Raw genomic sequence first — 27,071 nt, 5'->3', positions numbered from 1 at the left:
TGCAAGGGCAGTTTAAAAGGACTGGGTAGAAAGCAGTTTTTTAGGTGAAAGGTCAAATCTGGTCTCTTCATGTAGGCTGCAAGTGTGACTCCATGACTTTTTTACAGATGTTTTTGTCTTGTCTGTTTCTTTTATTTAAAGCCGTTTAGATGACACATTAATCATCTTTATGAAGACACAAGCCGTATATTCACACATATCCAATAGGAGCAAAGCAACCCCAGTCAGCATTAAGTAGAGATTTGCCACCTGCATTCATCCAGAGTAATCATTGTGACTTCTTGAGCTGTTTTCCTATAATTATTTTATAGAAAAAAGGTGTGAATCCAGCTAATTTGGACCAATCCTTATGGATTGCTTTTTTGTCTTCTCTTAATCCTTCCCAAGCACAAACCATATTAGCTGCTTGGAAAACATATTGAACCACAGTTATGCTTCCTGTCTGCAGTTCAACTGGAATGATTTTATTTTTTTTTATGACTTTTTCATTGATGAGGTCTATCTGATTTTAAGGAGTGAGACATTCGAATAGAAAAGAGTCAGTTTTTATATTAGTCTGTGTAAAGATCTGTTGTCATTTAAACAGACATCAACTGTTTATGTTAAACTTTAGCTCATAACGCAATTGAAAAGGAGGGCAGCAACTAATAGGTCACAGTATTAATAAGTGAAGGAAAATTTCAGAACCACATCCGAAAAAAATTACAATATTTTAATAATAATGCAGTTGTAGCCAAAACCCATCAAGTGATTTGTTGCTGTAGATAATCATAACATTGTTGCCTGTCTTCACAGTAGTGTTGGGTACGGCAGTTAAGCCCACAATTATTCATACCCTTGGCCGATTTAAAGTGATCTTAAAAAGTTACTAGCATGTTTCCTCTGAGTGGAAGTAAAATTAACATTTTGGAGCTGTATAGCCACAGTCTGATATGAGTCTGATATAGAATGTTTGGAGGGAGCTAAAATTAGGGTGGTGGTAAGAAGGCCTCTCAACATCAAAGACTTGGAGCTCCTCACCAAAGTTAAACCAACAAAATACCAGTGGAAACATGCAAAAAAGGTTGTCAGCAATTATAAGAAGCGTTTAGTTGCTGTAATGCCAGTAAAGAGGTTTTGAATAATTATTTTTGACAAGTCATTGTTTACTGAAATGTAAATAAAAACAGATAAATTGTTTTGTTTTATTTTTCCAAAATAAATACTCCTTTACATTGCTTTGTTACCTTTGGAAAAATGTATTGTCTCTTTTCCAACCACAAACATTATTCTTTGTTGAATGAAAATAAATTTTATCTAAAAATGCCAAGGATATGTTTATTCGGGGCTTAATTGAATGTAAAATATATGCTTTATTTCTGAACAGTCATATTTTAGGAAAGAAAAAGGAAAACCTTCAGAAATTGTGGGTTGTGTTCAACAATATATTGTATATTCAACATTTGGTTCAAGTAAAAATAGCCATAAATAGACATTTATTCACATTAACTGATTTTTGTTGACTTCGTTAGGTCATTTATTTGATGTAGTTTAATATCAATTGAATTACTGTTTTTGATTTGTTTGTGTTTGGTGTTGGAAATACTCTTCATCAGCACGCTTAGATGGTATGCATCATTTGATATTAATTTCTGTCTGTCTGGATTAAAACTTGCAACTTGTTCCTTGTTAAAACAGTGGGATGAACTTCCAGGGTTTTGCTTACCGAGAAATGTTGTATTTTCAGGGTTTAGTTGGTACACATTTGAGTTTGATTCAGGAGCTGCAGATAACGCAGGACACGAGCATGTGTTGGTTTGTTCGCAGAAGGCACGTGCTGTAGGATGAGCTGCTGCTGCCAGTCGCACTGAGCTTTTTTGTTAATTTATCTGTTTTGAACTGTGTGATAATCAAGCAACATTTATGACAGGTTGATGGAATTTACATTCTAGATTTTTGTGGAAACTGCTTGCTTATCTATTGGCGACACAAGGTATTAACCCTAAATAATTTAAATGCAGACAGCACAATATACCAGTTTTACATTTATATAGATTTCTGTTTAATTAGCTTTCATAAAAAAAGAAACAATCATAGATGATTGCATTGTAAAAAAAAAAAAAACAACTAAACTTTCATGAATATCTTTACTTTAGACAGAATAATTAATGTATAAATAAAAAAAATAAAAAATCAGCAAATAAAATAATCACAAATGGACCTGCATAATGTAATAAATCACAGTCATTATTGTGTGATTCTGCAATAGCAAACAGCCGCTTGGATGCAAGATTTGGTGGGCTATTATTTTTCTGCTGACCTGCCATTACACTCTACATTCAAATAATGTATTTGGCCAGTTTGTTGGCTTCCACTACAGCTAGAGCACACACCTCATTCAGATTTTAGCAGTTGAAACCCTTGATCTAATGCAAAGTGATAGGGACATTGTAGGGGTGAAACGCAAAGAATGGGGGGAAGGGGGTAATTGTAGGTCAATTTCTCAACGATACTGTTATCGCAATAAGACAGATTTTGCTCTTTAATTACACCATGCATTTCGTCTTTCAAATTCCATGCTCTTATAGGGAATTTAGAAATTTATTCAAATATCTAATCAGACTTTTATCATTACCAAAGAAAATTATAAAAAATATAATACTAACTTCTCCCTTCAGAGTGGATATAGTTTGTCTGTGCAGAATATATTCCATAATAATTAATATGACTGTACGAGGATTCTGTGTTTAAATTGTGAAGCATGATAATTTAATTTGATATTTCCATAATTGCTGTTATGATGGAGTGAAGTTCACCTAAGTGATGTGGTTTCACCTTTCATTAATTTTTATATTTTTAATTTCTCTAACACTTCTTTCAAATATTTATTCATAAATCAATATTGTGGCCATGTGTGGTTCTCTGGGGCATAAATATAATGTGACATGGGAGTCTATTTTTCTTAGCCACTTTTCAAAATAGGAAAGACTAGATAACATCCCATTCAAGTAAAACAGATATGTGGATATTGATAAGTCAGGAAAGCCACAGAAAAATAACTACAATCCTAAACCATCCCCTTTTTACTGTCAGAGCAATAATGAAAATGTTTAAAACAAGTAAAACTGTGGGAAACCAGACTGGAGTAGGACTCCAAGTTATCTCGCCACCATGAATTTCTTTCTGTATGACAATATGCTATCATAATAAATGATAAACTGGCTATTTAACATGTCTGTACCACATGTCCCAAATGTGAAGGATGCTTATCTTTAGTTTCACAAATGCATTTCCTCCGTGGCTGCTTTAAACACTTAAGTTTCAAAGATGACAAACAGATATATTTTTTGCATTTTTTCACAAACAGAATTAAGAAAGGCTATAAGGTCATGGAGTGCTTGTGTATTATAGTTCAAATGCACTTTTCAATCTTGAAATGCTTAAGGTTCTTACATGTGATTCAAAGCTTCAGGATATTTCATTGCACATCAATACCCTGCCCTGATCTTAGTATTTAATCTATTTTCAAACATCAAAATGAAATTTCTGCCAAAAATGACTTCCTGACATGTATTGAACAAGCCACATGTTAGAGATGGCGAAGAACCAGAATGAGGAATGAACCACTTCCTGTATTTACCGTAAATTCCCTAATCCTCTAATGTCATCCATGAACTCAAAACAGTGATTATGATCTCTCAAAGGATAGGAGTGATAACACTGTGTTTGTGTAATTCTCTAAAGATGCTTTCACACAACCCTGGTAGGTTCACTTGAAACAGAGCAGACTTGGATTGTCCGCTTTGTTCGGATAGGTGTGAAAGCTTGTCTGATCACGGTTGCAGACCGAACTCTGGTCCACCTGAAAATATGGGTCTCGGTTTCCTTGGAAATCAGCCCTGGTTGGGTTTGCTTACAGTTAGAAAGCAAACAGACTATCCAGCCTTCGAAAGAGAAAAAGTCGGCCAGAGGGAGGAAGTGATGTATGATTTACAGACATATATTTGATCTAAAAATGTTAAAAACCAATACCTCACTTTGCTTCTGTGATTACACAGAAGCACAGTGAAGCAAAACACATGGTGCACCCTGTGTTTATTTGGAAGTCGCAGTTACCTGTCGGAACGCCAACTGAAGTCAGAATTTCGAGTGGGAAAGTTGGTGCTTGATAAGTTATCCTGGATTTGGTAATCAATACAGTTGCATATCTAAAGATTTCTGTGTGGTTTGCCAATCTAAATCTAAACTATTCATTTTCACTTCTGAGGGTTTGTATCTCTTTAAATCAGTCGCAACAATGGTTCCCTACAGTATCTGTTTGTCTCTATGATCCTTTTGTGTTTTAATGGATAAAATGAAGAGAAATATGTTTTTACTGGCTTCAGTTGAAAATAGTTGTCAGCACCGCAGGTTCTAGTTACAATTCAGGAAAAATATTTGTTTTGGTGCTACTATTAACAGTACAAGCCAGCAATATTGTGTTTCTCTCAATGTTATCCATTCAAACACAGAAAAACAGGCTCACACATAATATTGTAAAGTGCAATTGGTGTTTCTAGTTTAATGAGATATAAGGGGTCAAAAGTGCTAATAAATAGTAGATTTCACTAAATTCCAAATCAAAGGCAGCCAAACTGGATACTGAACTTGGGAATGCTTGTTGAACTTTGACTTTCCCAATCGGAATTTTGACTTCAAGAAGCGTTTGGTTGTTTTTCTGACTGAGAACCTGGAAAAAATGACTTCTGAGTACAAAGAGTGAATAGTCTCTCTTCTGCTGCCGTTTTAGGTGCTGCCGCATTTATCTCTTATGTGCAGAGCAACATGCTTGCGACATTCTGAGTAGCTTCTTGTGAAAGCACCTCAAAAGAACAGATGTTGTAACTACATCACTTTGTCTTAGTGGTTTGGTCTGCTTTTAAAAGTGTATTGTGAAAGTAAACCAAACCAAACGAAGGTGTGGAATGTTTCAGCACACCCTGCTCCGTAAAATCTAGTTCCCTGGACTGTCCAGATGTGAAAGCATCTTCATTGATCACTGCTTAGTTACGCAAGGGGGTTGTCTCAGTGATTCTGTTTGTTTTAGTTTTTTTTGCACTTGTTTTTTGGTCTTTATTGACAGATACCAGACTAAGAAAGGGCTAAGAGAGAAGTGGGGACACATGCAAAAGGTCTCAAGGTCGGGAATCGAAACGAGGATGGCGGACTATATAAACGGGGAGCTCGCTCTGACGCTACACCAGGCAACGCCTCCTCAGTGTTTTGAAATCCTGAATAGCACAGTGTGACTTAGATTTGAATTGGCACATCAAATATTTCCACTTACCTCAGGAGAAATTATCACTATCAGTGTACAATGGTGAAACAGGATGTCGTGACGTTAGTTTTATAGCTTTGATAAGGGAAAGGTTAACTTTAGCAAACCAAATGACTCAATCAGAAGATTAGCCAACATCTCTTTTCTAATTTTATTGAGAATAAAAAGGTATCCTCTTAAGGCCCCAGCTGTTTTATCTAATATGATGCAGTTTTACATTATTTATTTTCTATGTCAGGTTTCTGTTATAGCTGCAGTTGAATGGTGTCAATGACTTGCTTTGATTATAATGAGAACAATGAACATTATTCACAGAGGAAGCTGCTAACAAAACACCATCGTCAATCAAAGTTTACACTGCACAGCTGTAAAAAACATAAATTTTTGATACTGAGGCCATGAGGGGCTATTTCAAGATAATAGAACTGAAGATGTATAGCTAATTTTTAGGGTGCTGTTTTCTGCATTGGTTTCACAATGCCGCACTGGGAAGTTTAACTGGGCTTTGATTGTTACAACACATTACACCTTTTCTTTTTTTATGTATTTTCCAAAATTCTGATCCAACTTGGATTCTGTCAAATATAATTACGGTGAATCCAATCTCACACTAGTAAGAGAGATTACAATGTTTTCTCAGTAGTTTGAAGCATTTTGTTGTGAATAATTTATAAACTTTGTTTGATCCCTTTAGTATGTATTTTACAATTGAGCCCCCCCCCCACCCCATTTAATCATAAATAAGCCATGATTAACAAAAATCTTTTGCAAAGCTGAGTTAAACTTTATGTGCACATCTTTTTACTGCCAGACCTGTACAGACCAGAAATCAGAACCTGTCAGACAACAGGAAGTAAGTTAAAAGATTCATGAACAGATGGGAAGCAAAGCCACATATATAAATCAGCCTAGAAGGGGTTACAAAGCCATTTCTATGGTTTTGTAACTTCAGTGAACCACAGTGAGAGCCATTATACACAAATAGAGAAAACATGGAACAGTGGTCCACCGTCAGGAGTGGCAGCTTTGCCATAATTACCCAACAACTGAACAACTTATCCAGAGGGTTACAAAAGAACCCAAAAGAACATCAAGGACAGCAGGCCTTATTTGCCTTTTTGTGAAGTTTTATATATAGCACAGAAAATCTATAGGTTTTTTTACGGCATGAAACTGCAAACAAAATTCTGAAAACTCAGACTTTAACCTTTGGCTTTGTGGTGATAACTTTGACTTGTTTGCTTTACTCTGAAGTAGAACACGAGAGTCCTACAAACTTTCTGGGATATCATCACAGCTTGTGATTCTTTTCAGCTTTAAGCGTGATTTGTGTGTGTATGTATTGCAAAATGTTCCAGCAAACATGTGAATGAAAATGGAAAGAAGGCATGTCACTATGTCAGAAGTTAGCGACTGCTGTTTGTTTGATGGACACAGATACCAAACAGATGAAGTGAGTCATTCTGGTACTGATGTCCTAATTCACAAAAAAACAGCTAAAACTTTTAGCTGTTTAGCAGTAATGCATATTAAGGTTGTACAAAGTCATAGTTTCAATTAATATCATACTGTTCCTATGTTTTAATGTGCGTTTAATAATATTCTAGAAAAAGAGCTAGTTTTCTTAGTTTTCCTTGGCTGTTTGGAGCGTAAGCTACCAAAGCACTGCTCCTACCCTCCTCTTGCAGCACCCTGCCAGTCAGATGGTGGAAAGCTTTTCCGTCGCGTTCAACAAAAAAAAATTTGGACTGGAATTTTATTTCGCCGAAAACAGCGACAGTTAATAAATAGCATAGATAATATTATTATATGGATAGTAATCAATACATTATTTTAGCAGAAGTTGGAAAATTGTTTATTTTCTGAATGAAATATAAGCAATCAGATCATGTAAAAGTTTTTTTTGCTGATACAGCTGTATCATGAAACCCTTGCATTTGTACTGAAAGTTGTCCTTCTGTGAGAACCTTATACCTGCTCATATTTAAACGCTCTTACTTATGACTTTTCTACTTTGTTTTTAGAAATTCCAGATCGTCCTTTATTGAAAACGCACACAGGATGGAGCCTGCTGAGTCAGAGATGAACATATTATCCAATGGGAAACCCCATGATCTTGGAGATGACATGAGTGCGCCAATGAAGACGTTAGCAGAAGATCAGTGAGTAATTCTAACATTTTTCTTACACACAGATGAATGTCGGCCTTGTTTTTAAAATAGCATGTAGCAATCACATTTACTCTTTGCTCCTTTGTCTCTCTGTGGTTATACTTATGTGAAAACCACGTCCTTGGTACTATACAGTGAACCAAGTGAGGCGATATTTATCTTTGATTTGCAAATACTAAAACAGACTTCTGCATTCATGTTAAATAATGAGTAGGTTAAAGGATGTGGTTAGCAACATCAAGTATGACTTATTTGTCCAAAATTTCTATTTCTTTAAATGCATGTTTGCCTTGTTTTTGTGCTCACCTCATCTGATGGGTCCTTGTGCAGAAATGGCACTAAAACTCTCAGGTATGTTTGTTAAGAACTGAGTAGAGTTTTCTCTGATGTGTTTACAAGCCAGAGGTGGATAGACTTGAAATTTCTTTACTTTTGGTCCCCAGATTTGATGACCCCGAAGGAGCACTTGAGAGTGAGCAGTTCTTACCCAGACCAGATGGAAAGAAGCCCACACGGTTCACAGATGTAAGTGTATTTATATACATATACATATACAGAAACACTAACTTCCTGCTTGTTGTCACAACTGGAACATTTTTGGAAAATATTTCCTTTTTTGTCTTCCAGAATGTATATTTGAATATGACAAGCGACTAAAAATAAATCCAAGCGAATTCAAGTTAATGAGGTGCTATTTAAATATAAATATTAGTTTGCTGAGGGCTAGTTTAAGATCACTTTTGTTGTGCTTGCCTCTGCAAAGCTGTCAGGGTGTTAGATCTCTTATGAGGCTGTTGGGGTACTCTGTATTTATACAACCTTCTTGAACTTTACATAACTCAGAGACCTTTATAGGGCTAAATTATTTATGTAAATCATCTGAATAGCTATAACTTTTAGCTATAAAATATTTATAGCACTCAATCCTGTTATATTTTGAAGGTTTTACTTTGAAGACATTTGATCAAGCACTGGTAGTCATTTAAGTCATTTAAGGCTTGCTCTTGCTCTGTTCTTATCAAATTCATTCCCAGTTTGAAGGAAAGACCTCCTTTGGTATGTCAGTCTTCAATCTTGGCAATGCAATAATGGGCAGTGGCATCCTGGGATTGGCTTATGCCATGGCTAACACTGGCATACTACTGTTCCTGTGAGTAAATAATTTTACATTTTAACAGAAACTTTCAGTTTTACCTGACTTGGTCAAGATGTTTTATTTTGCATGTTCTGAACAGTTACTCAAATGGATAACTAGGCAACAGGGAAAAAAGCTAATTTGCCTTCATATCTGGAGTTTGATGCTATATTGCTCCCTCACTGTTTCCTGGTTTTTGAAGGTATATAACTGTGACATGATGACGTACATCTGTCATGACGTCACTGTCTCGTACTTTTTTCCCTTGTTTAAAACTGCTTTCTCGCTGTTTCCTTTCTTGCCAAGTATGTTGCGCATTGAAAATAAGGGTCAAAGTGTGAAAAAATTAAGTATGTATGGATTGCAAAGTCCTGTTTCTGAAGTTTGTCTGTCCCTTTTAAAGCACTCCTGTGCTAAACAGTGAGTGTGTATTGGGATCAGGGGTGTGGAATTCAGCATTCTACTGCCTCAGGATGTGGTACATTCACTTTTGCCGTGACATCACTGCCTTGGTGCCACATGTGTTAAATATATAATTGTGGTAAATATATAGGAACCATGTTTACTTCTATGTCTAGCAGCATGTATTCTGATACCACCGGATTGCAAGGCAAATGTGAGATAGTGTGATAGGGTTCGTAGGTTGATATGGAGCAAAAAAATAAAAAAGGAAAAAAGTTAAGAGTCTATATTAAGATTCTATATTTAAATAATAAATCCAAAGATTCCTGCTTTAACAGCATAGCAAATAATAAGAATGTTGTAAGAGATTTAAATAAAAAAAATATTTAACTGTTTACCTCAGTGTTAAGTCTATTGCTCACTCCTGACAAATTTTTAAAGTTGTTTGAAATTAAGTCATTTTTTTGTCCAGTTTTTAAAAGCAACCCAATTATTATAAATGTTCTAGATGGACGATATTTACATTGCATGGTGTTCAGAAGGTTTACGTCATCGATTTATATTACTGGATTGGACATTGCTTATTAGCCGCTATAGATAGTGATGTGCACATGTAGGCGCCATTGCTATGTATGCAATCATGTCAACAGAACCGTACAGTTCTGATATGAGATGAGCATGCATCTGTCACAAAAACGGTCATAGTGCCCTTTTTTCCTATACATTTTTGATAAAATATGACTTAAATTAAAGCAGAGAAAATTGCTGATGTTATGAGACATAGAAATATGTACTTTCCCTAAACATAAATCTATAAGCGGTATGGGAACTGTGCATTATAGTGTTGACAAGTATACCTACTGTACAGCGGCACAGATAACTGCTGCAGGAAGTTAGAAAGGTAGCAGTTCAGAATGTTCAGTTTTACATGGCTTCAAAAGTTGTTATATGGTTTTTTTCATCTCACAACAGTTTTGAGAGATAACAGCATTAGTTTGGACAGTAATTGTTGTGTGGTCTGCTTAGGATGCGGTCATAAGATTGAATTGATTAATAACCACCATAATAAAAGGTCCTGCAGTAATGAGGCAAACTGTCATAGGCTTTGCTAAAAATATAGTTTGAGATTTCCTCTGGATAGGCTTGGCACTAAATTTGACTAGTTAGCTGAATCTTTTCTAAATATTCTTAGTGATTGTTGTGATAAGATGTTTAATCAAAGCTAAATAAGCAGCCTGTATTGATGGTGTTTTTTATGTGAAAGGCTAATTTACAACCTGTCACTGGGCATCTTGCCTGTACAGCATACCGTGATATGCCCACGTCTATTCTTACCCCCTTTTCTCAGACCCTGATCCTACGCTAGCTGCCATAGACAGGTCCTAGAAAGGACACAGCTTAGAATAACCAAACCTCCAGACATGTGAGACATGTGGACTGGTCGTTTACTTTCATCTGCTCTGTGCAGACTGCTGCTGTCATACCATAGCTCTCAACGTCTCAGTCATCTAGTCTAGGTTTGTGTAGCAGCAGAGAAAGCAAAAAGCTGTGCACAGTAAATAGAAAACATCAGATATGACAGCAAGAAATCTGTCCAATGCTAACCTTCATATGCATAAAACATTTACTGTAATTACATGATGTCCTGAACACAACAATCCTGCAAGGATAATTTAGGTTATTTATCTTTTCACATGTTTTAATGCTTATATTGTGTATTTAGTAGTAAAGAAAAAAATGTTTGTGCATTTATGTGGGCTGTTTTGGTTATGGACATAATAAAAAACAGACAGTTCAAAAAGACTCTTACAAGCAATTGTTTATGTCCCAATCAATTTCTGGTTTATTTATTCATTATTTCCTTCAAAACATTCTAAATATCTGTATGTTCATATGTAGTATTTGCATCAATCGAAAATAAGTATTTGCTTCAATCTGCAGCTGTAGTGTTTAAATTTTATATGTAATAATTATTGCATATGTTTTTATTTAAAGGACCAAAATAGCATTCACATTACATTTTATTTTATTTTTACCAAAAGGATTAACGCTGCCTCAGTAAATGCTAAGTAACCTTGTAGTTATACGCTTATAATCAGGGGTTTTCGCTGTAAAATCCCATATCTTTCACTAATTCTTGGACCATTTTGGCCAAAATTCATTTCTAAATGCCATTTTATATATCAGAAAATTAGCTATTTTCTTATCAATCTATTATTTTCCAGAAATAATGACTAAAACTAAAACTTTTGTCATGTTTAATAGGTACTGAAACTAAAGAAAGTTCACATTGATCGCATCAATTGCTCTGGCCCAGCTGCAATAACTTTCACATCAGCTGTGGGCGCAATGATCCCAGGGTGTTCATAAGTGGCTTTAGAAAGGTCGGAGAAAGGTTGGGGTTACCCTAACTTATGAGGAATGTTGGTCTGAAATTCATGCTGAAATGTTTTTGGGTTTCTGTGCCTCTGAAAGTGGTAACTCTGTGGAAACAAATTATAGGAAACAGCATGGGTATAATTTAAGTACTCCACCTGGTTTAACAATAGCTGTTTTTATCAACTGGTTGCAGTGTCTTCTGATAATGGTATTATTTAAAGGTCTTGATGTTGAAGTAATAAATATTGTTATAGAATCAACCTACTTGAACATGAACTAGAGTCCAGATTCTCGTTAGACAAAGACTTAAAGAAAGAGATCCGACTGGGAAGGTTTACAACCAACTTTGTGTTTTTCAATCGTGAACTTTGTTACAGGTTTCTACTGACCGCAGTTGCAGCCTTATCATCCTACTCCATTCATCTGCTGCTCAAATGTTCTGGCATTGTGGGTGAGTTTTGTGTCACTTCTCAACTTTTTTTCTAATAAAATCCTACAGCTGCCAGTTTTTAGAGTCTACGAAAGTTAGATTTTTTCTGTAGGATATAATAAAATAATATAATATAATACATATTCTGCATTTAAACTCTTTAAATTGAATGATTTCACAGCATACAAAAGCTTTTGGAACTTTCAGTGAATGTTTATGGCTAAAACAACACTGTTGCAGAAACACTGGTCATTTTGTTAAACTGTTTACATGCCACATGATTTTATGTTTAACACATTAGGTTTCCTTCCAAAATATTTGAAGCCTAGAATAGATCATATGGTGAGAATCTAATAACTTAAAAAAAATGTTATGTTACATGAAGCTAATTTTGAAATATCCTGACAAATACTGAACCAGCGAATCTGACCAATTCGATTATGTATTATTGGTTTTTGAAAGTGTTTTATTGTGTTGCTTTGAGGGGCATCTGAGCAAATCTGTCTGGATGTAACTGTCTGTAATTTGCTTTCAGGAATTCGTTCTTATGAACAGCTGGGCTACAGGGCCTTTGGTACTCCTGGAAAAATGGCTGCTGGTATCGCAATCACCCTGCAGAACATTGGAGGTGAGCACCCTCATTGAATTACTGATGTCAGTGGGAATTTGATTGTTTACAGTTAAACTCCACAAACAAGAATTATAGACCATTAAACTGGTAAGACATTAAACCCCCAAACAGATGATGACATCCACCTAAAACCTTGGTATTACTTTAGTTTTTGTTCTTAGTTATAAGTATGGGGTGTGGGGTTGTATTACGAGATAACAGCAAGTGGTAGGTAAATTAAAGCTTGCCATCGTAGTAAATGAACCATATGTGTGGCTGGATGTCCCAAACTGAAGCATTTTAGAGACAGGCCTCTGTGCTTAAATTTATGATTAATTTAAGCACATGACTTTTGGTAGTTTTTGTTTAAACTTCTGTAACACAAAGAGAATCACATAAACCAATATATTTAGCAGTAAGATAATTAGATATAAGTTGGTTATTAAATGTGTGGCAAATTTGAAAGCTTAGTGAAAAGATATGTTGGCAATACCAGACAGCGACACTTTGTTTGTTGACAGGGCTGTGTATATTGTTGATAAAAAAAATAAAACGTTTCAGCTTGCTGACTTTTTTTTTTGTATTAGGACTTTTGATAAACACCTCAAATAAATTATTTTAAAGTAAAAAAGGAAAAAAAAATGTGAGTAATGTGCCATGATGCCACATACATAAAAGACTTGATAAATGTTTGCATGCCTTAGCATTTGTTAGGTGGGTGTGATCAGTAAGCCTGGGTAGTTGCTCTCAGGTTAGCTCTGAATAACATTTTATTTGCATCTTCTCACTTTCCTTTCGCAGCTATGTCCAGCTACCTGTACATCGTTAAATCAGAGCTGCCGCTGGTCATCCAAGCTTTTCTGAAGGCGGACCCCAACTCTGAGTGAGTATTGTTGTTTGTTTGCCCGTCATCACTGACATCAGTGTGCTAGTTTAAGTGAAAGGCATACGAGTCCCGCTGGTCACTGACCCATAGTATAGTTTCTGTGTGTCAACGGGGGGCCTGGAAGCAGGTTGTTTGTGGAGCAAATACTTCGCTTTCCACACGTTGTTGATTCTGTCAGTGTTGGGTTGTGAAAACAGTAAATGCTTAGAGTTGGTTGAGGTGCAGGAAGACCTTGATTGCAAATCTATTAATTGTCATAATTATAATTAGGACCTTAAGATGTTTTTGTCATTCATGCAGATCCAAGTAATTAACACTGCATATCATGAGTGCAATACAATTATCAAAATCTATGTCATTTATATTATGTATATTGACTCCCCAGTAGCTCTACAGAAGTTAAAATTGCTTGAGATTAACAAATGTCTTCCTCACATCATCTCTATACAGTCATTACATTACCTCTGAAATTATTATTTCTATATTCATAACCTGTGAATTAGATACCAGCTTTAACATCTTAGGCCACAGTAATATTTTTTTACATTGTTCGCACTGTGCATAACACAGTTGGGGTTGCCCATTGCCACTGACTAAAGTTGCAGATGATACACTGTAGGAAACCATTCCATGAGCATCTGACATGTTTATTATTTATTTTGTCCCACCTTGATTTGCTGCCCCAGGAAGAAAGCCATATTGCTCATATTAAAAACCGGCACTTACCGTGCTGAATTCATAACCTTATTTTTTTATAACTTGCAATCAGCCAGACCTTATTACAATAATAACTGGAACTATGTTTCTTCATTCTTAAAGATATCACATTAAAATACTGTTCATTTTTAGTAGAAAGACCATAGGGCCCTAACCATCTTCTTTTGACCTCCTCTTGTCTTCTTTTTTGCTTTTTAAGTACACACACTGCAAAATCCACTGTCATGGTCAGGTACAAGGAGTGGGCAGAAAATGAAGAAAAAAACAGTCAAATAAAAACTTTAGAAAGCCTGAGCTTGATCAAAATTTAAAACATTAAAAGTCTTGCTTTTTGGAAGGATAAATCTATAAAATGTTCAAACCTTTTGCAGTGTACTGTAGATCTGAGTTTTTCCATAGCCATTGGGGAACATCCTGTACTGCTTATTCATTTTGCACAGTGAATAAGTATATTTAGAGCACCATCCGTCATACGTTAGCACCTGACAAGTCCCAAATTCGGAATCAAATAGAGAACCTCCCTGAGCAACAAGAGAGATCTTTACAACAGCTGGTGTGGCCGTCTTCTAATTCCGCACTCATCAAGTTCTTCCATGTTTGCACAACGACTTGGACAAATCACTGCTAAGATTGCACAACAATTGAAATTTAATTTGGATTTTTGGATCCGCAAAACTAATAGTGCCTCCGTGGTCTCATCGCAGTTAAAACTGATGCATGAAGTGTAATGGCTGTTTTGTACTTGTGCACTCGCTCAAGCGACGGCAGCAGGTGGGGAGAAACTTTGCTGCCAAATTCCAAAGCCGAGCATAAGGATAGGACAGCTCAGGGCTGGCTCTGACTATTCCTCTCCACTTAACGCTCCTGTCGTTGGCGTCAAAGGAACAGAAAGGAATGGGAGCTGTGTGGTTGGCCAGGAGCTTTATTTATGACCAGTGGTTCAGTAAATAGGCAGCAGTGACATACGGCAAAAACCTAGACTCTTTCAAGCTATGACGTGCAGATCCAGTTGTGAGATTAGCTTATGTGATCAGGTAAAATATCAGGTTTGCTGTGAAGTTTACCACACACTTGGAAGTTAAGATTTCTCTTGAATTTAATTTAGACCTGGATTTACAACAAACTGGTATTAATAAAAAATAAAGTGTGTTAGATGTAGCATATGAGTGAGTTTTATCTGAGTTTATTCCAAAACTGTCCTGTGGTGCATATTTGAGTTATTTTACAAGATTGTGGGCATGTGGTGAAAATCAGTGTGAACTGATTATTGTTTGCTGGAATTCAGAAACCCTAAAGACTCTGATAGAAACTTAAATACAGCTTGGACCAACTCTCAAGGACTTGACTTTGAACTAAGCTCTAGGCTGGAATGGATTCCACTTGTCACCAGTGACTGTCGCTTGTGAAGCTAAATGCTAAAATGACCTAGTGACCAAAAGGTTAAAGAACTCATTACTTGTTCTTTGTGCGACACCCTGTGCTTTCAAGGGACACCACCAAACCTACAAACACACACACACAAAGCTTATGTCAGACATCGCTGTATGTTCATGCCTGGAGACCTGTAACAGACAGGTCCTGTTTGATTCAGGGTCAAGAATAACAGGCTCAGCAGTTTAAAAAAACGAGGGGGCTCTGAGGAACAAAGAGCTCTCTGTGCACAGGATTTAGACGATAAAGGCGTAAATGGGTTGATAGTAATTTGTTTTAGCTGCTTGTCGTTTGTGATATGACCCCCCACCCCAGTAATAGCTTAAAATGTATTGCCCATTAATAAAGATTGTTCAAATGAATGTAAAAATCCTATTGAACCTTATGCTATTTGTTTCCTGTATACAATAATATTAGGGAAAGAAAAATCAAATAATTTTTTTGTTCAAGGACCATTGATCAAATAACATCAGTGCATTTTAAAAACTAGAGTTAGGTGCATAAATTTGAACTTATTGCAGATATCCTCTCATCCATACAGGGTAAACCTTAAGAATACCAGCTCCAATATATGCTTATACATCTATTCATATTTGGATAATTTTCCCTCTGCAAGATACAGAGAAACCTCACACCTTTTGAAGCCATCGACCAGCCTGATACATAATTCTGGCTGGACATTTGACTTTGACTTCTATCATTAGAAATGTTACAGTTCAATGAAATTGATCACCTGGCACAGGCATTGCTTTCAAACATAGTTAACATTTTCAGTAAAAATGAGGTTGGGGCCACAGACCGCTATAGGAGATCCTTCCTGCCCACAGCCATCAGCATCTATCTGCATAATATGACCTACAACAACATTGAATTTCCCTTTGGGATTAATAAAGTATTTTTGAATTGAATTTGAATTGAATTGAATTTTATAAGCTTAATGCTTTGTCCATACAAAAGCCAGCTTTGATGTGTGTCTGAGATCATTTCCCTGTTGGAACCAAAATTTAAACTGTTTGTCTGTTGATTTGAAATTAAGGTTGATAAATTTGAAGGTAGTTCTGCATCTTCATTTTTACGCAAACTTTGTACAATACCACTGACACCCTGAGCATGATGCCGCCACAGCCATGCTTGACAGTACACTGTTCTCCAATTTGAAAGCCTCACCTTGACCTCTCAAACATAATTCTTGTTACTTAGTGCAGATAGCCGAATCTTTGTCTAGTGTGACCATAACTATTCTTCTGAAGGTGTTTGAATCTTTATGGGTAGCTGCAGATTTTCGGTGTCAGTTTTGGGTCAAGGTCTTCTTTCTTTCTCTGCACTGTCTCATTTCCTTCTGCCCTGTGGATGGTGAAACTGGTTTTCCAGCAATTTCCAGTTTATGATGGACTTGATTCTGGGACCTTTGCTGGCTTCATCTTGAACATCCTAATCCAATTCCTTTCCTCTAAAAGTAACATTTTGGGTTAAATGGTGTTCGCAACATGGCCCCAAACACGCATCCAAACAAGCTTCAGGTCCCCTGGAGTTGTATTTCCAAACCCCTAAACTCTATTGAAATTTTGTTGACAATGATTAAAGGTCAGGGTCCCACCCCAGTAAACCAAACATTTTAACTGAACTCAACTTATTCTACCAAGAACCAGGAGTGTTTAAATATTTAGCCAAAATTATACCAGAAACTTTGTTAATGGCTGCAAAAAGTATATTGTCGACATGAAACTTGGTTTAGGGCATTAAACAAAAAAAATATCTACAATGAATTCAGACTAGTGCAAACAGTTCTGGTTTTTAATATTCACCGAGGTTGCTTGTTGTAAAAATTAACAGTTTAGCTATTCAATTTTATTCTATTGTATTCTATTGTATTCTATTCCAGTCTACCCAGAATCCAATGATATTTATGCTGGTGGTGAGTGTTTGCAAACGTTTCACCATCTATATAGTAAACAAGGCAGGTGTATTGATTTGACACAGAGCATTAGTTCAGATATAAACCTCAAACTGCATACATGCGTCTGCATTTGTGAGGAGCATACTTTACATAGCATGCCTATGATATATAATGGACCTCTTTAATGAGGAAAATGGACAGGATGTTTGTTTTAAAAAGAGCAAATAGTTCATGTAGTTTATGTTTATGTAAGTCTTTCCATCCTCTGTGTTTTATCGCATTGGTTGAGTGATTAAGGTGTGTGGCAGATGCCAGCGCTAACATGCTGAATATTTTTAGCATTTTGTTGGTTCACTTATGTAATGCTGTATTTCAGTACAGTTGTGATGATAGCAAAATAAGCAGATACACTTTTTCCACAGCCTTTGGGCTGAGGATGTTTTCAGCAGGCCGTGTTGGTAACACATTTGAACTACAGCAGATTTGTAACTGCTGCTGCTTCATAGTTATCCATAAATAATCTGTTTTACCAGTTGCTCACCATCCTACACATTCCTCTGTGTGTTGGTGTCTGCCTGTCTCTCAGTGGCGATGTTTGTAATACTGAGCTCACCAAAGTAAACTAGACTTCTCTCCAAACAGTCTGTGGTACTTGAATGGAAACTACCTGGTCATCATGGTCTCTGCCAGTATCATCCTGCCCCTAGCTCTGATGAAACAGCTTGGTGAGTAAATTTAATGCATTAATGGGATTTATAACAACGGTGCATCAAGCAAAATATGACAGTGAGAATATACAGAATTAACTAGCTACTAACATACACTTTATAAAACCACACATTTTTTTTTATGGTTGGACATTAAATCAGACTAAACATTTTCTGTTTTTGGTCATTTGCGATAACCAAAATTATTTGAGAATCCTTCCTTAAATTTGCTGGAATTTTGGTCCATTCTTCTTTTCAGCTCTGCACATAATCGTTCAATGAGATTAAGGTCAGGACTTGTTGATGGTCACTCTAAAACACTGATTTTGTTGTTCTTAGGCCACTTTTTAAGTAATTTGGTGTTTTGCTTTTAGGGTCATTGTCCATTTAGAAGACAAAATCGTGCCTCTGCTTTAACTTCCTGGCTGATGTATTGAGATGTTTCTTCAATATTTCCACATAATGTTCCTTCCCCACCATGCCATCTATCTTGTAAAGTGCACCAGCCCCTCCTGTTGCAAAACACTGTCACATGATGCTGCCACTTTTATTCTTCACAGTTAGGATGGCCTTCTGAGGATTGCAAACTTTTAATTTTTTTCAACCAAAGGTAACAACAGTCTTTATGGACAAGCGCTTTAATTTTAGTTTTATCAGACTGTGCAGGCTATGTCTACAAACATTAGTGTCTTTGTCCCAGAGTGGCTTGTCAAACTGTAATCTTGTTTTTTATGTTGCTTTTGGTGTAATGACCTCTTCCTCTCCGAGTGGCATTTCAGCCCATGACGGTACAGAATTCTTTTCACTGTGGATAAAGTCACTCTCTTACTAGAATCAGCCAGCATTTTCATGAGGCCTTTTACTTCTGTCTTAGGGTCAATATGCATATTTCACACCTAAACACATTATCTCTGGGACACAGAACATGATAGCTAGAAATTCCCATAGTAATCAGGAAATGAAATAAGCGTAAGGATAAAGGTTTTTTTTCCCCATGATGTTATACGAGAAGGCAGTATGTTTTAGGTGTTGCCTTAAAATACATCCACATCTTTGGTTACATTTATCTCAGATGCTTAGGATTATGTTGTCAGAAGCTTACAAAGCCATGACATCATTATCTGGGGTTTCCTAAATTGTTTAAAAGCTTAATATTGGTGAGGTTTACTTTAGAAGAAAGTAATATAAATTTCTCCCTGATTACCTGGCATCTAGCAAATGAAATTACATTTCATAACAATAACTGACCTAAAACATGGAAAGCTTGCTCTGATTAATGTTATACAGTCAGGAAGAAAGGTTGCGTCTTTTTAAACAGTATTTTTTTACACATAATTTATTGATGGTTGCTTTATAATAATGAATGACAAAAATTTATTTTTGAACAGGCTTTAGGAGCTCTCCTCTGAGAACAGCAACATTACTAACCACCATTACTTCACAGCATACCCTCTATCTGACACCTCTTAAAATTTTTCCAATAACACTTTAGTGTGTGCTTTGTTTGAGAGCAGCAGTCATACAAGAAATATGCTCTCTCTAGTTGTTCAGTCCAGCCAAAGCAGATGCTGTCGTCCTAATTTAAAAATCAATGTTTTTACAGCTTATTTTTTTAATTTTGAACTTAAATAGTTTAATAAAGCATTATGTTTTTTTTCCAAGTACTTCAAATCTAAACTCCAGGGGATCTTTAACAGACTAAATAGTTTTATTTAAACAGCTGAAACATCTTTAGATTTTCACTAAAGTTTATTTCGTAGCCAACATTTGTTATGTTAAGAATGGATTAATCAGAAAAGTCCTTTAACATTAAGCCAGCTCACATAATTACACTCTGTTACGTTGACATGAAGCAATTAGCGTGTTTTTATCCTGCTGCCAGCTGCGAGAGCAGCAGGTTCTCCTGAATTACCCAGAGATAATCACGCCCTCATGTCCAGCTTAATCTGTTCATTACCAACCGTCAAAAACATGTTGTTTCCCCCCTCGCAAAGTAGTGAGGTGGGTCTGATGAAGGTTTTTTTAACAACTTTAATACCAAAAAGACAAACTTGTAGTCTTCATTTCATGTAATTCAGCGATATAATTCAGTCCATTGTTTGTATTGGTAACTACTTCTTTTTTTCAGGTTACCTTGGCTACACCAGTGGCTTTTCTCTCAGCTGCATGGTGTTCTTTCTGTCTGCTGTAAGTAAAGCCAGACATCACAAAAAACAGCACCCTTGGACATATTTTCTGATAACATCTCAGCTTTTCTCACCGTCTCGTTGTAGATTACCTATAAGAAGTTTCAGATCCCTTGCCCGTTTGAAGAGTTCACAGCCAACACCACCCATGCACACCTCGGCCTGAATGATTCCAGCCTCATCCACGACTACAGCAACAATTTGCCTCATGAAGACAATGACTTGCACTGCACCCCACGCATGTTCACCATCAACTCACAGGTGAGCAGCTGAATTAAATAAATGTTTGTTCCTATATCAGTTTTTCATGCACGGACGTAGAGGTGCTGAACACACTGTTGTGTGTTTGTGCACTTCTTTACAGACTGCGTACACAATCCCCATTCTGGCTTTCGCCTTTGTTTGCCACCCTGAAGTCCTGCCAATCTACACTGAGCTACGCAAGTGAGTTGCCCCTGCGTAATCCTGTGATGTCTAACAAGTCAGTGTAGAATGTGGCATTCGCATAACTTTCCAATCTCTGATTTCAGTCCATCAAAGAAGAAGATGCAAAAGGTTTCCAACGTCTCCATTCTTGTCATGTACAGCATGTACTTTCTGGCTGCTCTCTTTGGCTACCTGACTTTTTATGGTGAGGGCAGCTGACAACAAAACAAGAAAAACAGTGGCTCAAGATTTTTTTGCCCAATTGCCAACCCCAACCTTTCATTGAACGACATTCATTGAATGTTAATCCCTAAATGAGATATTTAATTAAGTGAGAGCAACTTCTTCCCATTAAAGCATATAAAGTTATCCTGTGGAACATGCTGCTATGCTTTAGATTTAATATAACCCAGAGATTATCTTTTTTGAAAGGAGCGGTGTCCTGCGGAATTGTTCAAAGTGAGTCTGATGTTCAAAATCCTTCATTTACAAAGTTTTCTATCTAAGGAAACTGAGCCGACTGCATTACGCCACTTACTTTGCAGTGATCTCTCCTCTTGAACAAGTATGTGGCGACAGTGGACAGTTTATTCCATTGAGTCGTTCACTTTACAGAAAACCCTCTAGTGACAATGCATGTGGTCTATAGCAAAATATATAGAATGAAACTGAATATATAAAGTTAGTCAAAACAGTAGCTCCTTCAGTTGCTTTGTAGGAAAGAAACAGTTTTAAACATAGAAAGACAGGGCTAACCGTATCATTTATGAAGAGAGATTATGAAGGTACTGGCAGCAATGTCTCAACCTATGGGCTCCTCCTGGAAGGAGTCACAGCTAAACAGAAATGCCAGGCCAGGTGTAACTTCTATGGAGAGAAAACAGAGCAAGTTAATGTCCTCAATGTCAGCAGGTGATATAAAGTTATAATTATTATAGATATTGTTAAAAAGGATTCAGTTATTTAACTTTTCTAGAAAGCGTTTTTACTTCCGACGTTATCCCGTCACCAACAGGTGAATCTCAGTTAAATTGAACAATGTCAAAAAGAGTTAATTTTAGTAATTTAATTTAAAAAGTAGACTCGTTAAACTCAAGAGTGAGTTATTTCAAGAGTTCCTTTGTTTATTATTTAATATACATGATTTTTTCTTGCAGCAAATGAAACCCCAAAATTTAATTTCTTAAGAATTTGTATATCACATAAGACCAGAAAAAAAATGAATTTTATTTGAGAAAATGTTGTTATGGTCATGCTATGACTATAAATAAAATGTTGAAATTTATGACAGTATATCTACAAGTTTCACTTTTTAAATTGAATTGCTAAAATAAATTAACTTCTAATGATTTACTGAGACACACCTGTATTTATATGAATAACGTGTAATTTTCTATAAAATATAGTTTCTGCGTGATTGAGCAGCTATTCTTCTATACTGATTACAGGCTCCCTCTAGTGGTGGCTTTAAGAAATCAAGTGCTGCCCAATCCACTGCCACTGAAGGTCACTGAGGTATTGTTCAAATGTTTTTATTAATCAATTTTAACTTAATGTCCCTACAGGTAATGTGGAGCCCGAGCTGCTTCATACTTACAACCGCATTGACCCTTATGACATTTTAATCCTGTGTGTCCGAGTGGCCGTCCTCACCGCTGTGACGCTGACAGTGCCAATTGTGTTGTTTCCGGTAAGTTAGACACCATGTTTGTTCCTACATTTCAAACAAACACAATATGCCAATGTATGTTTAAATGGCATAATGAAATGTACATCCGTAGGTACGCAGAGCCATCCAGGAGATGGTATTTCCCAGCAAGTCTTTCAACTGGTTACGTCACATCGGCATTGCCTTCATTCTGCTCACCCTCATCAACATGTTGGTGATATTTGCTCCTAACATCCTGGGCATCTTTGGCATCATTGGTTAGTACATTACTGTAGATTATGTGAAATTAAAACTTGTGTAGGTGCATGATGTACTACACAAAATAAATGGCTTTTTCTCGTTTTCTTAATGTTTAAACACTGCGTAATTAAACATGGTTGACAAAGAGAAAACATTTCCCCTGACCAAAATAGACAGAATCTTTTACATATTCAGAAAACACAAGAAAGGTAGCACATTATCATAGTTTGCACTGTAATTTTAAGCATCAGTGATTCCTGCTCACAAAAGAAAAACAACTTGGAAGTGTAAACTAAAACATGTGACCAACACATGTTTACTCTAGGCAAAAGTGACAGTTAGAATCAATATTATTGTCAGTTTGTTCTCTGAGCAGAGGCCACATTTAGTGGGTCGAAGGCAAAAAACCTTTGAGACCTGCTCCGACAAAAATTTAAACATGACCGCTGAGGTACAAATTAACGCATAAACTGAGAAAAAAACAACCTTATAAACAGCTCATATGCTGCCTTGTCTTTTATTTTTAAATATTTATACAAACTAATGAAAACTTGTAAATATGCCAATAAATGGAAATATAGGTGAATCAAAATTTAAGTTATCTTTATTATCCATCACACTACACCTAAGGTCCTGAGAGAAGGTCAAATCAAATTCTTAAGGGCACTTTTCTGTCTTTATGTACTTTAGGTGCCACATCAGCTCCTTGCCTCATTTTCATTTTCCCCGCTGTCTTCTACATCCGTATCGTTCCCAGAGAGAATGAACCCATGACCTCCACTTCGAAAATACTGGTGAGGCATAAACCTCTTTCATGTCTATTTCTCACTTTAGATATTTGACAGCTTAGATAATGTTAAAAACTCAATGCTTTGGGTTCAGTTTTTCTCAATGTTTTGTATTTTAATTTTTTAAGGCTGTTTGTTTTGCTGCTCTGGGCGTCTCCTTCATGGTGATGAGTCTGAGCTTCATTTTAATTGACTGGACGTCAGGGAACAGCCTGGCTGCAGGAGGTCACTAACAGCTGCTTCAGTGCGTATTTATGTGTGTGATGTTTGGAAAAAGGATGTTCGTTATGTTCGGTGGAAAGGGAGCGCTATCACTTCAGTCGAAGACAGTATTCGGCTGCCCAGCATGGGGTCTGGGTTTGCCACAATACAAAATACACACTATAATAACTATTATGTGGAAGGAATTGATAACTTTATTATATCTTAGCAAATACTCTCTTTGCTGCATTTTATAATTTATTGTTTATTTTACGGAGAATTTCTAATACAGTTTATCATAATTACACAACAAAATCCACCTGAGGTGGTAAAATGGTCCTCTCCTGCTGCTAAGGCTTTACTTACATGCTAACAGCTGCAGCTGGTTCTGTGCAGATAACTAAAAATAGAAAGGTGCTTTAATTCTTCTCAATGAGACACACAAATACATGCAGTCAGGTGATCTCACTCAGAACCAGAATCAGCCTGCTCAACTGCTCATCATTATGGAGTCTATGAAGAGCTTTAAGACTTTTGAAGTGAAGTGATATTTTTACTGTAAGCTGTAACGCTTTGCTCCATATGCATTAAAACCGCTGTGCCTTTTATCATTTGAAATGGCACACAAACATTTAATAGTGTATATTTATTTAGTTTACAGATATGTCCTTTCCAGATTTCAAATGGTCTGTATTTAACTGCTGTGTATGATTACATACAGAAAATCAACCCATTGTACTTGAATTTTTTATTTTATGGTGGTACAGACTGACAATGCTTCAATAATGATTTAGGAATTTGATACTTCCTCCTATTAAATCTCTAGCCCAAACAAACTGTGATTTTCACTATAAACTTACTGAACCCTAGTAGTTGACTAGCTTGTGTTAGCAATCTTTCTATTCCTCGATTATGGGCATACCTGGTAAAGAGGTGTAAGAAGCCGTACAAATGATATATCATAAAATTATAATCATGGGGTGCGTGCATGCATCCGCTTGATTGGCTTGTTTTTTGCTTTTTCCCATTTTGAATTGGCCAAACTGACATCTACGTCATATGTATACCCCAGGGAAAAAGGAAGTCACTGATTACTAATTAAACGTTCCTTAAAACTCTGTTCAAGATTACAAGTAAAAAATGCTTAATTTGCATTATTTTATAGGGATTGTTTGTGGTAAGCCTTTTATTTACCAGGGTTGGGGTCACAGTAAATGTGTAGGTTACTATATATTATGAGACAAGTGCCAATGATGTCTGATCACTAACATACAGTAAACCCAAATTCACTAGTGGAAAAGTCATTTTTCTGAAAATGTTTAACTGGTCGTTTGACTCGGAACTCCTCAAAATTTCTGTATTATCTGCTATCTAAACTACTTCAGAGCATTGTACACATCTTTAAGTAATCGAACCTAACCTTTCTGCATGTTCATAAACCACAAGGTAAAATTTCTAATTTAAATAGTGCGTGGCCTATTTAAATACACTGCTGCAGAGTTTTCATGGTACTGGTTTATAATGCATTTAAAAGTCTTGGTTAATGCTTAGATCTGAATTGACTCCCTTGCATGATGTTATTGTTCTCAGCAGTGAAGTACAAAGTAACTTATTGTACTTTCATTGTAATGATGTACATTTAGCAACTTTTACTGAAGAGTTTTTAAGTTTCAGTCTGTGCTGTTGTATAATGAAGACTATAGAAAAATGTATTACTGTTATGATAATGTAGATTTACGTATTTGACCAAATGCCTCCACAAACTGTTATTCAGAGAAATTCTGAACCCACAAGTGTTACAATGCTAAACTTCAAGTTTTACAATTTACAGGAAAGTCTTTATAGGAACACAGACCATAAACAGGTTACTCCCATAATAAAACACAGTTTTATCCTGCATGCAAGTCAAAAAACACAACTTCTTGGTTCCCAAAGAGTTTTTTCTCCTTCACATGTCAATGTTTTTAGGGAAAATGAGTTGGATTATAAATCTTCAACTTCATAAAAGTAAGATACAAATCATCTATTCTCTCTGCATAAATATAGCAGGTCTGACTTTTAATTATTATTATTTTTAAATAACATTGGCATAAAAAGGAATTACCTGAATTTACCTCTAAAAATACACCAAACCATTTAAGTTTAATTCAATTTAGGTATAATAATTGAAGTAGTGGATATATATATATAAACATAACACGTTTCCTCCCTGTTTTTTCCTTCACTGTAGATGTTGCGATGTAATTGGCCTTTAGCATTGTCCTGTTTTATTTAACATTTTCTTGTTCACTGTAAATTGTGATGCCAAAAATAACAACACACTACCTACTGCTTTGAAATGCCTCTAAATTGGTCCCAGAGTTTCAACACTAGTCATTATTATGGTGAAAATGCTTGTATTGTACGTGAACAATTCTGTGTGAGATGTTATGCTTCAGCATGTTAAACAAATAAACAAGGCAGAACTTTATATAAATAATGTATATAAATGTAAAAATTTTATATTTGTGATGCTTATTTACAGTGGCATATAAAGTGTAAATAGCTGGGACAGTTTTAGTTTGGAAATAAAATAATTGTAAATGTTTTTATATTGCCTTTGTTGTCTTCATTTGTATTTGGTTGTTTTATGTATATGAACAAACAGTCTTAATATTTTTAGCACATTTTGTGGATTTACGATAATGGACTCTTAAGCAGGTTGAAGCATTTTAATCTCTAAATACCTACACTGTATTTTTCCTGCAGAGCAAGCTGTTTATACCTTGTCAAAGCTCTTATCTATCAAAGCTGAATTGATTTTATGCTCTGTGGCTCATTATGGTCCTGGACTCTACTGCCATGCCTCTCCTGATAAATGTTGACCATCAGAAATCAGTATCTTATAACTAGTCACTACGGCAATAATCAGTTTATCATATCAAATTTGATGTTTTTTGGCCTCAATGCAGTTTTTTATTTTTTTAATTTTGGTTCAATTTAGTTATTAAACATAGCAATTCACCAATTCACAACAAATGGCATCTCACAGCACTTTGTGAGACAAACTGATCCAATTTCCTTGGTGCAACAAAGAACACATCAAATATGTTTTTAAATATTTCAAAAGATCTATTTTTTATGTTCATATCCAAATTTGCAATGAGGTGTATTTTGTTTGCAGCAAGTACAGAAAGATTGATACATGTGTTCCTGGTAACCATGAGGAGTAGACCTGAAATATATTTATTTAAAGTCAGGAAATCTATGAGGTCCACATATATGTGTATATATACATATATATACATATAATACATATACATAGTAAACCTGAAAAGTATTTATTGTTATATTTTCTTTTGTCTTTGAATCCACTAAAATTCATTCAAAAACACCTTTTAAAAGCAAGACCTTTTAATAATAATCTTCCCATTTCATGCACAAGAAAAGCTCCTTAAACTACTCTTTGACTAGCAGGGGTCATGTTCAGCTGAATTCCACTTGGTGGCGCTGTACACTAG

The 27,071-nt window shown here is 35.9% G+C and overlaps 1 protein-coding gene across 4 annotated transcripts in view; it reads left to right on the top strand.

Annotated features, from left to right (window-relative positions):
* slc38a3b (solute carrier family 38 member 3b) overlaps positions 1-26,158 on the top strand; it is a 36,050-nt gene extending 9,892 nt beyond the window's left edge. For 3 of the 4 annotated variants that reach the window (XM_047348687.1, XM_047348686.1, XM_047348688.1), the window contains exons 2-17: positions 7,321-7,458; positions 7,798-7,818; positions 7,911-7,992; positions 8,502-8,617; positions 11,761-11,834; positions 12,349-12,441; positions 13,225-13,306; positions 17,997-18,079; positions 20,190-20,248; positions 20,335-20,508; positions 20,612-20,691; positions 20,778-20,878; positions 22,239-22,363; positions 22,455-22,599; positions 23,273-23,376; positions 23,499-26,158. In XM_047348687.1, coding sequence (XP_047204643.1) covers positions 7,358-7,458; positions 7,798-7,818; positions 7,911-7,992; positions 8,502-8,617; positions 11,761-11,834; positions 12,349-12,441; positions 13,225-13,306; positions 17,997-18,079; positions 20,190-20,248; positions 20,335-20,508; positions 20,612-20,691; positions 20,778-20,878; positions 22,239-22,363; positions 22,455-22,599; positions 23,273-23,376; positions 23,499-23,603 — 1,545 coding nt within the window. In that variant the 5' untranslated portion in view covers positions 7,321-7,357 and the 3' untranslated portion in view covers positions 23,604-26,158. The remainder of the gene's footprint in view (positions 1-7,320; positions 7,459-7,797; positions 7,819-7,910; positions 7,993-8,501; positions 8,618-11,760; positions 11,835-12,348; positions 12,442-13,224; positions 13,307-17,996; positions 18,080-20,189; positions 20,249-20,334; positions 20,509-20,611; positions 20,692-20,777; positions 20,879-22,238; positions 22,364-22,454; positions 22,600-23,272; positions 23,377-23,498) is intronic. The other variant, XM_047348690.1, reaches the window with a different exon arrangement.
* The last annotated feature ends 913 nt before the right edge of the window (positions 26,159-27,071 follow it).

This window comes from Girardinichthys multiradiatus, chromosome 20, assembly GCF_021462225.1.
Source record: "Girardinichthys multiradiatus isolate DD_20200921_A chromosome 20, DD_fGirMul_XY1, whole genome shotgun sequence".
In the NCBI taxonomy this organism is placed as follows: Eukaryota; Metazoa; Chordata; class Actinopteri; order Cyprinodontiformes; family Goodeidae; genus Girardinichthys; species Girardinichthys multiradiatus.
Note: the sequence above shows the minus strand (reverse complement) of the source record. Positions and strands in the feature narration are given on the sequence as shown.